At 40.8% G+C, this 15,570-nt stretch overlaps 1 protein-coding gene and 1 pseudogene across 1 annotated transcript; both read right to left on the reverse strand.

Annotated features, from left to right (window-relative positions):
• Positions 1-1,502: 1,502 nt before the first annotated feature.
• On the reverse strand, positions 1,503-2,462 carry LOC110167094 (olfactory receptor 11A1-like). Its single transcript, XM_020932398.2, has one exon. The coding sequence runs from the start codon at positions 2,457-2,459 to the stop codon at positions 1,503-1,505; it is 957 nt and encodes a 318-aa protein (XP_020788057.2). The 5' UTR covers positions 2,460-2,462.
• A 4,164-nt stretch (positions 2,463-6,626) lies between these two features.
• On the reverse strand, positions 6,627-7,581 carry LOC110167093 (olfactory receptor 11A1-like; annotated as a pseudogene).
• Positions 7,582-15,570: the final 7,989 nt, after the last annotated feature.

The following is a 15,570-nucleotide window of genomic DNA, read 5'->3' on the forward strand; positions in this document are numbered from 1 at the left end:
TTAGGCCTTTCTGGGGATTTAGTATTTAACAATAACATTCATAGATCATTGTTTGAATTAATTTTATGATTGATCTGAAACAGTTTAATAAAATATATGGATCCAGTAATTTCTTGTTCTGCAGAACTGATAGGCTCTGCCTTTTCATGGAGGCATTTCACTGTAACAAACAGCAGATTTTCATTTATGTGTTTGTATTGTTGAAAAATGACTGTGACATTTTTAAACCAACATGTATGACCTGAAATATGAATGTTTAGTTTAGTCTTTATTTAAAGGAACAATGTACAGACACATGAAGCTCATTTAAAAACAAACAAAAGTAAATAATTAGTTTCCATCTGCAGTCTCTGACTGTAGTGGGAGTCTATGAAAACTCATGTTCTTAGCTGCACCACTCCAACAAGTTTTTAATTGTTGGCATCAACTATGTGTTAAACTTCTGCTGTAGTAGGACACTGCACTACAGGGCTGCTGCACTCAGAGTTGGAGGGATCAGTGACCCCAAACCTTTCCAATGAGCTGCTGTGTAACGGTAAAGACTTGGAATTGGTTGGACATCCCTCAGGCAGATGGCATCCTCCAGCTGTAGTCTTGCCAAGGCTGACTCTTAACAGCGAGGACACCTTCTTGAAGGTCTGGACTAGAGTAACTGTGTGTCTTAATCACAAGGGATGGTGATGAGGTATGATGTGTGGACTCAATCCCTCCAGTCCCGTGTTTGGCTCCTTCTCATTCTCTTTTTGTCCACATTTCTGACAAACGACTTTTGCTGGAGTCTGAATTGGGCACTCCCTCCACTCCTTGAGGAAGTTATCATGGACTTTTTTCTCAGGCTGCAGGACATGCCACATCTTGTAGGTAACAATGTAAAGGCCAAAAGTAGCACCTTCTGACTTGGCTGAAACTCACAACTGCAGGCTTGGTGATTGTAAGTGGCATCCTGGGATTTCTGAGCATCCTGCAGGTTTTTCTCTGTTTTCTCTAAGTTCTTGGACAGTCTTTCTCACATTTCAAGAACAAACTAGATAATGCTGTGGTCATTGTGCACGGCCTCCCATTTGTGTAGAAGTTCTAATGGCCTTTTTAACATTTCAACTGTACAACAGTTCAAATGAAGAAAATCCAGTTAACGTATGTGGTTGACCTCTCACTAGGCAAACAAGACAGAAGTATCAACCACAAACACAAACATCCATCATCTTTTTGCTTTGTACACTGAAGCACATATGCTGTTCTTTGACTCATGGATTTTGCAACTTGAGTCCAGGCATTTTTCTGCTCCCCCGGCTGCAGCCGCCCGCTCTCACCAAAAATCCAGGGGAAGATTTCTTCTGCTTATATGGACCTGTTGTCCAAGATGTATGTGACATGATCACAGGTTGATGGGGACTCACACATAATTATTTGATGATGGAGATGAAACTGCATGAAATGCTCATCACATTAAATAAAATGAAAGAAAACAAGAGGATGAATAAACCTATTCTAATTACCATCAATCATGAAGTCATCTCAACTGTAGTAACAGCATTTCTTGACTTACAAAATATATTTTTACACACATTTCTTATTTTTGTTAAGTTCAGTCCATACATTGGTGTGTTGAACAGAGGTTGACATGTCAGATGATATAATGATAAAATTATTCTCAACATTTGAGGCAAATGGCTCAGATCAAACCTGGATTGGAAAATTTGGAATGAACATCCAAAAGCAAAGTTTACAACAGAGAAGAGGTGTGGTGTACAGGTGCTCAAGGCCTTCTGCCGTGTCTGTTTAGTTCCATTAAAACACACTCGAAAAATCTGTATATATGTAAAGAAAATAAGTATTGTAGGTATTACAAGAATAATAGTAACAACGACTAATTCATAAATGTTATTCACTGTTGTATCAGAACAGGCCAGTTTGATGATGAGGTAGTTATCACAATAAACAGAGTCCAAGATGTTTCCACAAAGTTTTAAAGATGCAGTGAGAACAATTGTTACTGTAACAGCCACTAATGGAGACAACCAAATGACAACAATGAGACAGGTGACTTTCCTCGGGGTCATGTGAGTGTTGTAGTGCAGAGGAAAGCAGATGGCCACATATCGATCATATGACATAATAGCCAGGTTTGTGAAATTCACTCCTCCATAAGAATAGAGCAAAAACATTTGAAGAAAACATAGATTATATGAAATTGAATGAAAATCTTGAAGGATTTGATATGCAATGAAAAGTAAACATACAGTGCTGCCATTTATCTCATTGATGAATAAACTACATAGAAACATGTACATAGGTTCATGTAGAGTAGTATTCATACATATGACCACAATAAGGAGCAAGTTGGACAGCACTATCAGAACATACACAGACAATATAATGACAAAATACAACCACCGCAAAGGCCCAGGGTCAAAGTAGGCTCCCAGAGTGAAATAGGAAACCTGAGTGAAATTCACCATAGCTTTTCTAAACACACTTTAAGTAGAACTGATCTATTGCAAAGTAAAATACTAATGTAAACAAGGCTTTCCAAATAGCATTATCACTGTAATTTCAAGGTGCATGAGCAAAAAAACAAAACAAAGCAAAATCTCTTTTTTGCACAAAGGAAACCACATTTAGCACATATTATAAGAAGGACACTCAAATTGTAACACGTTTGATTACCTTATACATCCTCACTCTTTTAAAAGAAACGCTTACAAAGTTAAATCCAGAGATAAGAAAATGAAAACAGATTTCTTTTATGAAATCTGAAAATGCATACGTATACACCATAAATCCCAAAATGTGGATATAAAACCTGTTGTTCTTGGGAGTTGAGCTGCACCAGTGGAGAGACCCATGTGGATCTGAGGGCTTGACACAAACTGGCCTTTATCAAATCCTCCCAACTCACAAAATCATGACGTCATTGAAATGTGGGAGCAGTGGCCAGGAAACTGTGTGCCAGATTCACAATGCTTTCTTATGCAGCCAGATTTCTTATTGAATGACAGTTGTGCCCAATACACCCATCAAGAATCTCGGACTTCCAGTCATTGCGCAGTGCACACTGGGAAGGAAAAAGTGAGCATCAAACCTCCATGTTTATTTTCCCAGTGGGATGTGTCTGATCTTTTCAAGTCTTTTGAACCATATCACTTTTGTTTCTGGTTCTGATATTGTCATATTTTAGTTTTGGGATTTGGACATTGTTAGTTGTGTGGTTGTTGGATCCTAACAGTGGAAAATGACTCGAGAAATTGGTTTGCGAACTCCATAGATTCAAAAGGGAATCAAATGTGAGTGACTGCAAACCTCTGTTCAAACTATTTCACTTCCCAACGGAATTGAAAAATAGTGAAAGGCAAAGGCGATGGGCAGGATTGATCCAAGGGAAGGACGAAAAAGGTAATCTTTGACTGCCTAAATCGTCCCGAGTTTGCAGCGAACATTTGGTATGTGGAGCCATCAAAGCAAAACCCATTCATTCAGTCTTGGTTACGAATTTAAAAAGTCAATGCCAAAACGAGAGGCACCAGCTGTTCACCAAGAAACAACTTCCACTGCAAAGAGACCAACACTTAATGTTGCTGTGAAACTACAAGACCAAGAAAGTGCAGCTCAGTCTTTTTGTCTTCTGCACCTCTCGATTAACAAACGGGATCCCACTTTGATGTCGCTCCACGTACAAAATGTTTGCCCCAAACCTCGGGATGATTTAGACAGTCAAAGGTTTATTTTTTCGTCCTTCCCGTGGATCAGTACTACCCATCGCCTTCGCCTTTCACTATTTTTCAATTCCATTGGGAAGGGAAACAGTTTGAATGGAGGTTTGAGTCACACACATCTGATTCCCTTTTGTACTTATGGAGTTCGCAAACACATTTCTCAAGCCATTTTCCACTGTTACGATCCAACAACCACATAATTACAATGTCCGAAACCCAAAACTAAAATATGACAATATCAGAACCAGAAACAAAAGTGATATGGTTCAAAAGACTTGAAAAGATCGACTTTGTCAATAGACACATCCCACTGGGAAAACAAACATGGCGGTTTGATGCTCACTTTTTCAGAAAATCCTTCCCAGTATGAATTGAGCGATGACCGGAACGTCCTAGATTCTTGATGCGTCTATTCCCCCTCATCCAGCTATGAACACCATGACACTCATTTACATTTAATTTATATAAAAAATAATATGCATTTACCAAGAAACACTCTGTCAATTTCTACATGTGGGCTTGGGAGAGGGAGACAGTGTACAAAGAAGTCAAGCGCACGTCTACCACTGTTTCACAAACTTACTTGGTGGGAGGATATTTAAATATGTGAGTGTTTTCATCATAGTTCACTGATGGAAGCCAGACTGGAAATGTTTGTACAATATTTGCATGTTTATTGGAGGAAGAGTGCAGACGGGCAGAAAGGGATTTTCAAGGGTTTTGGAGATGAATGGATGATTAGAGATGGGGTGGAAGTTATTGAGGACAGCGGGATCTGAACCAGATTTTTTTTGAGAATGGGAGTGACAGCAGCAGTTCTGAGCCGTGTGGGCACAGTTCCAGAGGTGAGGGAGGTGTGGATTCTGTGGGTGATGAAAGGAGCCAGAAAGGACGGTGTTGACAAAGGGTGTGGGCAGTGAGTCAGCAGCCTGTATAAAGTCTGTTAGACCAAATAGACTATTCATGCTCAATGAAATTCATCACAGTCATATTTTTATAAGAAATAATTAAAGAAAATAAACAACAGTCATGCAGGAATTTTTGGTTACATTTTAAGAGTAATAATGTTGTAAAACAGCACAACTTTGAGAATACAAGCTCTCATGAGTGTTTGTAGGGTTTGTTCTTCCAGAAGAACATTTTCAGTTAAGAAAACATTATCTTAATGCCCAAAATGTTCATATGAAGGCATTAAATACAAATGTGTTCATAAGTAGGCTTCATGAATGAGACCATGACCTTAAACCAAAGACCTCAACTGACTGCAAAGCAGCAGATGTTTTAATCATTCATCTTTTCAGATCAGAATATTCCTGAGGGAAATGAACATTTCTAAAGTGTTACTATTATATAAAGTCAGCAACAAACATTGTTGTAACAACTATTGTCCATTTGACCACAATTTCAAAAGTCTTACATCCATCCATTTTCTTTCACTTTATCCGGGGTCGGGTCACAGGGGCAAGAGTCTAAGCAGGGACTTCCACACTTCCCTCACCCCAGGCACTTCCTCCAGCCGTTCCGGTGGGATCCCAAGGCATTCCCAGGCCGGCTGAGAGACAGTTTGTCCAGCGTGTCCTGGGTTTATCCCAGGCCCTCTTACCTGTGGTACATGCCCCAAGCACCTGCCCAGAGAGGCGTCCAGGAGGCATCCAAAACAGATGCCCAAGCATCAGCTGCTCCTCTCAACATGAAGGATTACACTCTACTCCCACCTCCTCCCCTGTGACTCAGCTCCTCACCCTGTCTCGAAGGGAACGCCCAAAGTTGAAAGGCAAAGTCTTCCAAAAGATTTAACATATTTAATACTGGATTCCACTCACTAGAATCAAGATTCGAAGCAAGAGTTTTATTGATAAGCATGTTTCACTATCAGACAGTCCGTTTACGTTTAGGGCGGGAAGATCATCATTAGCATCACTCGATTTGAGAAAGGAAATTATAGGGTATTTGGACCAAAAGCAGTGTGTGGTAGGTGTATTTTTGGATTACAGTAAGACATTTCACATAATCAATCAGTTTAATCAGCCAAAAAATTGAGGAATATGGAGTCAGAGGCACAGTGTCATGGCTGAAACGCTTAAGGAATAATAGTTCATTCAAAAAAATGAGATCATGTCAGATTTGCGTGGCACAAATGTGCCACAAGGCTCAATATTGGAGCCAAAATTGTTCTTACTGTAGGTAAATAATATATACAGTATTTAAAAATAAAAATAAAACAAAAAAAAGGTATCATTTGCAGATGACATTAATATCATCAAAGAAGGATTTGCAGCAAACTTTAGAAAAAAAATAGAAAAATTAATAAATGGTGTGATATAAATAAATAATCTTTAATTATTAATTTGTTATACCAACAAATTAGGCAGGCAAAACAACCAAAACCTTTCCCCTTTAAATAGCCCTAACTAAAAAAAAACAAAGGAATACTTCTCATAGTCAAACCAATGTCAATACTGCCATATAACGTAGTAAACATTCAGAGCGAGAGGATGCAGCTGAACTTTGCCCACAGAGTGTCGAGTGTTCAGGTTTATAAAGAATGTGGGCCACAACAGCAAACACCTGAATAAAAGAATTACTCAACAGAAATAGAAATACAGAACTCTTTGTGGTGTATAGGGTATTTTATAACATCATTTATAGAGGATTATACAACCGGTAGGATGTTAATGTAAGCTTAAACCTGGGGTACCCACTTTGATTCTTGTAAAAGACTACTTTTTTTTTTTTTTTTTTTTCCCTGAAAGTATACTTTAAAAGCCACACTTAACAAAATGAGATTGGTCTGCATCTAATGCCTAAAAATGAATACATGTGAATAGTAATGTACCAAAGGCTTTGTGAGAGCTAAGAATAGAAACATATACAGTATATTCTGATTGTGATTGACTTGGATCATTAAGGTCATTAATTCATTTCGATCATATTCACAGCATTTCTTGACCTAAAAAATATATTTTTACACACATTTCTTATTTTTGTTAAGTTCAGTCCATACATTGGTGTGTTGAACAGCGGTTGACATGTCAGATGATATAATGATAAAATGATTCTCAACATTTGAGGCAAATGGCTCAGATCAAACCTGGTGTGGAAAATATGGAACGAAGTTCCAAAAGCAAAGTTTACAACAGAGAAGAGGTGTGGTGTACAGGTGCTCACAACCTTCTGCCGTGTCTGTTTGGTCCCATTAAAACACACTCTAAATATCTGTATATATGTAAAGAAAATAACTATTGTAGGCACAGAGATAAAGACTATAGCAGCAACCACTTCATAAAAGTTATTCACCTGTTGCCTCAGAACAGGCCAGTTTGATGATGAGGTAGTTTTCACAATAAATAGAATCCAAGATGTTTCCACAAAGTTTTAAAGATGCAGTGAGAACAATTGTTACTCCAACAGCCACAAATGGAGACAACCAAATGACAACAATGAGACAGGTGACTTTCCTCGGGGTCATGTGAGTGTTGTAGTGCAGAGGAAAGCAGATGGCCACATATCGATCATATGACATAATAGCCAGGTTTGTGAAATTCACTCCTCCATAAGAATAAAGTACAAATATTTGAAGAAAACATAGATTATATGAAATTGAATGAAAATCTTGAAGGATTTGATATGCAATGAAAAGTAAACATACAGTGCTGCCATTTATCTCATTGATGAATAAACTACATAGAAACATGTACATAGGTTCATGTAGAGTAGTATTCATACATATGACCACAATAAGGAGCAAGTTGGACAGCACTATCAGAACATACACAGACAATATAATGACAAAATACAACCACCGCAAAGGCCCAGGGTCAAAGTAGGCTCCCAGAGTGAAATAGGAAACCTGAGTGAAATTCACCATAGCTTTTGGTTTGTAAAAACACTATAAGTGGAACTGATCTATCACATAGTAAAATAGTAGTGTAAACAAGGCTTTACAAATAGCATTATCACTGTTCTTTCAAGGTGCATGAGCAAAAAAACAAAACAAAACAAAGACGATTAGCACATTTAATAAGAAGGACACAACAGCTATTGCTTATGGTTCTGAGTAAATGTGCATTCATTAAAAACTTAAATGTTTAAGCAGTGTAGCAAATGTGCACAATCATTTTCATCAATTATGTACAAAACTCAGTTAAATTGTAACATGTTTGATTAAATTATACATCCTCACTCATTTAAAAGAACTAGGAGTTCCAAAGTTAAATGCATAAGTATACATCAAAAACTTGGATAGAGTTAGAGTGGGAGTTGAGCTGCACCAGTGGAGAGACCCATGTGGATCTGAGGGCTTGACACAAACTGGCCTTTATCAAATCCTCCCAACTCACAAAATCATGACGTCATTGAAATGTGGGAGCAGAGGCCAGGAAACTTTAACACAGTGATGTGGTATTTTAGTAATATTCTTTGGCATCAAAACATATTCAAAATTTGTCCATTTACAGAGTTTGTAAACAGAACACATGTATTCCATAGGCTAATTCTATTCCTTTATCTCCAATGCATTTTCAGTGACAAAGTTAGTGTTAGCCACCAAACACAACAAACTATGAGACATCAGGGCTGTTAAAGCAACTGACAACCACTTGACCAGATCAAATTATTTTATGATCACTATAATCAAAGCACAGGAACACTATATGCAGTGTATAACACTTGCATGCAGATCAGAACAGACAACATGTAGTCTAAACAAGAAACTCAGCACTGATGTTACTCATATGAGAAAAACATTAAATAAAATCTGCTTCAAAACACACTGCAAACCCACACTTACCTTCAGTAAGAACAGACAGAAGTTTAGCTGCCTCTCGTCTCTAGCTGTCCTTACTGCTCCATGCTGTTTTTATCTCCATAAACTCACGGAGGAGCATCTATCACAAGAGGATGCACATCTGCCTCACTGTTTAATAGATATTTCTGCCCCTAATAGAAATTTTTTTCCGCTAAAAGCATCAGCACATGTAAACAAACAGCACCGCGTGATGACGTCATCGGGTCATGGCCCAGCTCAGATGTACAAGTGTGAGTGTGGAACATAGAACCCTGTGCAGTCGTGCTTGAGCATGGCGCAGTTCTAAAGTTCTAGTGTGAATGCAACCTAAAAAGCATCAGTGAATGTCCTAGTGTCTTCATGCTCCTGCATGTGACTGGACTTCGCCAGCAGAACAGTGGGACTGAGGCTCCTCCGACACCGTTCACAGGTGAGGTTGTACGGGCCAGCTGGCTCCTCCACCGAACTGCCACCACCTCGTCCTCCTCAACACAAAGCCAGCACATGCCCAACTAACACAGGCCTCTGGCCATAAACCTTTTAATTAGAGCACTACTGCAAAGCCTCATGCTCACTTCTGATCTTCTGCCTCATGGTGCCCTCCAACCAAGCCGTGCATGGGTGCTGCTCCTGTGGTTGGCTTGGGTGACAACAAATGTGGCAGAAGATAATCCAGAGAAAACACTTTGAAGGACCGTACCATTTCATCACCAACTGAAACACCACAGTGGATTAAACGAGGCTTTTCCTGTTGTGTTCATCTGCTTCCCTCTGGAAACTGCTGTGATGCAGCAGGACACAGAGAAGGGGCATTTTTGGTTCTTCATTTGCTCAAACTGCTGACCCTACCTGACCAGTCCTCCTGTTAAACTGCACTTGACCTTTGACTGAGACACAAACTGCCCTATAAAGGCAAAAGATCTTAACTCGCCAGAGTGTGAAATTGAGAAAATGAAAAATTAGTTTCTGTTTTGTCCAGACAAAAGTATTACAGGGCTCCTAAAATTTGACAACTAGTTGCTATAATGAAGAAATGTTTGCATGCAAAAATATTGAACTCAAAATTGACCTAAAGTCCAATTTATGGTCATGCGTCAAATCGTCTGTGTCGCGATGCAGAGTCTGCGTTGCCGTGAACCCCCTCTGCTGAGTGTCTGCATCGACTGACATGCACCACCAACATTTTCTAACTAAACAATGCAGACAGCATGGGAAATGACACAGACAATAAGGGCTGTGATTGGTTCCCTCTACATCTGCTCTACATACATTTCCAATATTCCACTTTCCCTCTTCATTTTGTTTACACAAACACCATTTTTAAATCCTAGCCTCCTAACATTGTGGCAATGACCTCGATGCGGCACATAGTCCTCGATGCACATCCATAAATCAAAAACAACAGTGACAAGGCGACGGCGGCAGTGTGCCTTGAGTCGAAGCAGAACTGGAGAGTGGTGGACACCTCTGCCACCACTCCATAGTGTCAGTATAATTTCATTTACATTAAGTTAATCACATTACACATACTTTATTTAGACTTATATACTAATTAGCACACATTTTAGTTAATATAAGTTTGATTTACTTACACTTGTTCTTTTTGTTTTTGTGAGCACCAGATAGAGGACCCTTGGTAATAATTACCCATTGGCAGGTCAGGACTAAACCAGAACTACACCAGGATTAAACCAGGACTAAACTTTTGGATTTTGGGGAATTGTGGTGGTGGGGGGTCTTTACCTGCTCTAAAGGGAGGCTCACATTTACCCAATTTGAAAACCCCAGCCGTAGATCATATCGACTTGCATGGAAAGGTAGGATGCCTGTGTATTTAATATTTAATAATTAGTTTTAGAGGTCTGATCTGAAGCTAGACTGTGAGGAGGTGAATCAGCATCGAAGTTACTCGCCACTGACAGCTAACTCCGAGCTGTCACATTGGCAGATCTGAACCATCACTCTGCCGAAACCTCTGAATGACCATGAATAAGCTTAATAACAACCTATCGTACCATGATTTATAGATATCATGGTTTGTTCATCTTGCTTTGTTTCTGATTTCTTACTTGAAGCAGTTTGTCTGGCCACAGTTGTGCTACATTTTTCTCACTGGCTATCTGAACTAGAATGCAATTGAAAATGTATCATAGTTTTAGATAATAAACTTCATCATGTTTTTGGAAGGCTTTGTTCTTACCTTGCACTTGATGTCTGGGTTTTGAGGCCATCTCCACCAACATGTTTCCACGAGAGTTGTTAGCCATTATGCTATCACATTATACACACAACACAAACAAGCACTCCACAGCCTTAACTTTATTTCAGTGAAGTGTTCTGTTTATGCTACATGCTTTAGTGACAAAGAGCAACAAACTTTGATAGACGACAAAGACAGAGTACAGTAACATCACTGCAGCACCATAACATCTCTCTTGATGCCTGGTGATACAAGAACATCTTACCTCAACTCCAGTGGGTGAAACAAAGGCTCAGTGCCATAACAACTGTTACGCCGTTCTGCCATAGTTTCACTTATGGTTTTGGATGTTACAGTTGTCATAGTGTTCTGTGTTTGTAGGGCAGCATAGGCTAGACCCGAAGTGGAAATGTTGCAGTAACATCAACTGCAACAATTTGCTACAGCAAAACTCGAATTTCCTTCGGGATTAATAAAGTATTTGTCAGTCTTTCCGGGGATCGCGGCGCTCCATGCCTACTGCCCAGTGCTCTCTCTGCACGTTCTCTCTTGGCAGCTGGGATCGTCTGAGGCTCCACATCCTGGCCGTCCTGCCTCCGTCACGCCCACCTATCCATGCCCCTCAAATTCTCCTGACAGTCTACTCCTCTCTACTTTTGTTTATGCCTTTTTCTCACTAAAACCCAGATGTGTTGATGGCTGCGCACACAGCGTAGGAGGGGATAGTCATTTGACCTGTTGGCAGGGCAACGAGCAGGAAGTGGAATAAAACAGATGCATTAAAATCATTGTATTACAGCACACAGAATACAATGGTTAAAAACAATCTCAAATCATTCCCACTTGTGCTTGTCACAACTGTCTTATAGCTTCAGTGGTGATTAAAAATGTCCAAACTTACCAGAACACACTTGGTGGGAGCATATTTAACTCACCAACTTGTTGAAATATGTGAATGCTTTGATCATATTTATCATGTTTTTCATGATTCATGGCAAATAGTGATCGAGGTTGGGCAGGGACACACGGACACAAATGTGCTTTGGTCATGGGAGATCAAGGGGGGTCATGGGGGTGTTGAGTACAAAAAATACAAATATGGGCAGGGCAATGTCTTAGGAACAAAAGTATGACACCTCCTTTAATGGAAATTAAATTTTCAGCCTACAGAAAGCTTCATTTTATAGACTTCCTGATAATTTAAGTAAAATCATGGCTAGTCCAGGCTAGTTCATTTTGGCAAAATTTTATTTCTGCAACTCAAAATGATTCTCATTATCTTGTGTGGCCTGCACGTACTTGTCTGCATGTTCAACAACGTCATGGCAGGCTCCTAATTAGACGAGGTCTTGTGTGATGTTCCCATAATGTCCCAGAGGTGTTCTATCGGTTTTATGTCAGGTGATTGTGAGGGCCAATTAATTCTATCAGTACTTCATCCTCCAGGTTCTGGTTGCAGACTCTTGCCACATGAGGATGGGCATTGTTGTGTCAGGAGAAACCCAGGCCCTACTGCACCAGAGTAGGGTCTGACAGTGGGTTCAAGGATTTCATCCTGATACATGATGGAAGTCAGACTACAATTTTCTGAAGGTCTGTGCACCCCTCCATGGATCTGCCTCCCCAGACCATCACTTACCCACCATCAAACAGGCAGCAGAGTGTGGAGCTCTATGGTGCTGGGTGGTGAGCACAGGGCCCACTACAGGACGTGACTCCCTCAAACCCCCCTCATGAAGTCTGTTTCTGATTGTTTAGGCAGAGACATTCACACCAGTGTCCTGCTGGAGGTCCTTCTGTAGGGCACGGACAGAACTCAACCTGTTCCTCCTGCACAAAGGAGCAGATATGGGTCCTGCTGGTGGTTTGAGGACCTTCTACGGCTCTGTCCAGCTCTTCTAGAGTAACTGTCTGTCTCCTGAACTTTCCTCCATGATATATACATATTCCACGGTGGTTGGTCTCTTACCCTCATCCAGCTCAGGTCCTCTACCAGAGGCCTGGGCGCGTGAGAGTTCTACGCAGTATCTTTGCTGTTCCAGCAGTACTGTGCTTTTCTGGACTGAGATGTCTGTTGTTTTCTCTCTCAAGACATTCATAGGATTTCTTGATATCAGCCAGTTCAGTTATGTTTTGGTGGTACACCCCATGTAGGGGCTTTTCCTGCCATGATAGTCCCTCTAGCACCTCTTCCATTCAGACATTCTCTGAGCACGTCATCTGTCGGGGTCTTGTCCTTGATGTACTCATGGAGCTTGGATGTTTCATCCTGGACAGTGGTTCCCACACTCACTAGTCCTCAGCCTCCTTCCTTCCAGCTCACGTAGAGTCTCAGGGTGCTGGATTTGGGATGGAACCCTCCATGCATGGTCAGGAGTTTTCATGTCATCTGTGGTCTGTAGCTCCTCCTTTGGCCAGTGGGTGATTCCTGCTAGGTCTTGTTCTTGCCATTGATCTGCTCAGGACTTGCTTCACTTGTTGCAGGTGTTTGGCAGTAGCTGCTTTCCTTGTAGCCTCTTCGAGTTTGCCATTTGCTTGTGGGATACCAAGGTACTTGCAACTGTCCTCAAGGTCTGCTGTTGTTCCCTCTGGAAGTGAGACCCCCTGTGTCGACTACCTTTCCTCCATCCGACTACTTTTCTTAAGCCCAAATGACATTCCAGTGGCTGTGCTGTAGATCCTGGTGGTGTGGATCAGTGAGTCGATGTCTCGTTCGCTCTTAATGTACAGCTGATGAAATGTGGGATTGTTTTAATCACTGTAAAGCACTTTGCATTACATTTTCGTATGAAAAGCGCTTTATAAATAAAGTTTGACTTGATTTGATTTGATATAGAGGAAGTGACTGATGGTGGCCCCATTTCTGAGTCAGTTTCCATAGCCAGTGCAGTCGATGATTTGGCTGAGGGGGTTCAGACCTATGCAGAACAGCAGTGCGGACAGTGAGTCTCCTTGATATATGCTACATTTGATGGACACTTGTGCCAGTGGCTTCCCATTGGCTTAAAGGGTGATTTTTCACAACCTCACTGAGTTTGCAATGAAGGCCCTTTGAGTCCTGTTGATATTGTACTCAGTGATCCATGTGTGTGGCACTGAGTCATAGGCTTCTTGTAATTAATCCAGGAAATGCACAGGTTGGTCTGACAGGCTCTGCAGTCACAGGCGATTGTTCGGTCTAGCAGGAGTTGCTGTTTGGCTTCCCTGGTGTTTTTGCCAATGCCCTTCTGTGCTGTTTTCATATATTGATCCATGTGCCCACTTATCTTAGCTGCAATGATGTCTGACATGAGCTTCCATGTTGTGGAGAGATAAGTTATTGACCGAAGGTTGGATGGTACTGTCCCCTTTGAGGGATCCTTCATGATCAGGATCATACGTCCTTTGGTTAGCCATTCAAAGTGAATCTCATTCCTTAGCAGCTTGTTCATTTGCACTGACACGTGATCATGGAGGGCAGTGAGTTTTTTTAGCCAGTAGGTGTGGATCATGTCAGGGCCTGAGACTCTTTCCTGAATGTCTACATCAGTGATGGTGACTGGATTCTGTTCAGGGAGGTTGGTGTGGTCTTCTCTCAGAGTCATCAGCCAATGTGCATCAGAGTTATGTGATGCCTCCCTCTCCCATATGCCTTTCTTGTATCGTTCAGTCTTCAGTCTTGGTGGGTCTGCTCCGGTGTTATTACTCTGCCACTGAGCGTACACTTTCACAGGTTGTGTGGCAGTTTATTCGTCTGGCTTCACTGTCTCCCATGTAACTCCTTAGGGGGCTGGCCATCTTTTTCATTGCATCTTTTTGGGCCTCTGACAGGTGGCTCACTTCACTCTGCGCCATCCTGATTTTAGCCTCCAACCATTTTTTCCTTGGGGGGATTTTCTCAGGACTCCCATGGTTGCTCTTGTAACCCAGCACCTCTAGGATCACTGCTGCTGAAGTGTACATCAGATCTCTCATCTCGCCCATTTCCGTCTTGTTCCACATGACGTGGACCTTTTTTGGCAGGGCGTTGTCTGAGTCTACATCATCAGTCAGCTTTATTGTCTCTCATCATTGTATGAAGTAGGCAGCGGCATATATATATATATATATATAATATATATATATATATATATATATATATATATATATATATATATTAGGGCTGGGCAAAAATAAATTTTTTTTTAATCGTGATTAATCGCATGAGTTTGAGCGATTAATCGCATGTTATTCGCAAAACCAATTAATGAATTAAAAAGTAGAGTATAGCGCTCTTTTATTGAAAATGTAAATGAAAGAGCCACACATTTGTTGTGCAAACAGCATTTCTTTCACAGGGGAACCTCAGAGTCTTCAAGGTATTCAGGGAAGGCTCAAGAAAAAATATTGAATGGACGTTTGTACTACTAATATATTTATTTAATATTTCTTATGCTGTGAGTAATGAACTCTTCACTAGTAATAATTTCTAGATGACTGTTATAAACTTGGACTGATATTTCTTAGGAAACAAAGGGTTAATATAATGGAATGGAAATGGACCAATCACATTTTTTCTTCCAATGGTATCTGGGTAAATCAGTGACTCCAGCACTGAACTAAAGAAATAAGCTCAGCTCAGAGCTGGTGTCCGCGGCTGAACCCGCGGCTGGAGCCGCGACGGGAGTCGGAGCCTGCGGCCGAACCCGCGGCCGGGCCCGTGGCTCGCGGAGGCTCGGGCACGTTGCATCTCACGTGGTCAGAAAAAAGTGAAAAAAGTGTCAAGAAAAGACGTCAAACTTAAAGAAACGCTCGCGGTGGACTTTTTCAAAATAAAAGCCAGTGAGAAACAGACGTTTACAATAAAATAAATAAATAATAAAAAACTGCGTTAACGGCGTTAAAATAATTGT

This window comes from Boleophthalmus pectinirostris, unplaced genomic scaffold (assembly GCF_026225935.1).
Source record: "Boleophthalmus pectinirostris isolate CB_2022bp ecotype Guang Dong unplaced genomic scaffold, ASM2622593v1 HiC_scaffold_9, whole genome shotgun sequence".
Lineage (NCBI taxonomy): Eukaryota > Metazoa > Chordata > Actinopteri > Gobiiformes > Gobiidae > Boleophthalmus > Boleophthalmus pectinirostris.

Bases quoted from the DNA above. Each gene is read 5' to 3' on its own strand.
- LOC110167094 (XM_020932398.2), bottom strand. From the start codon at position 2,459: ATGGTGAATTTCACTCAGGTTTCCTATTTCACTCTGGGAGCCTACTTT.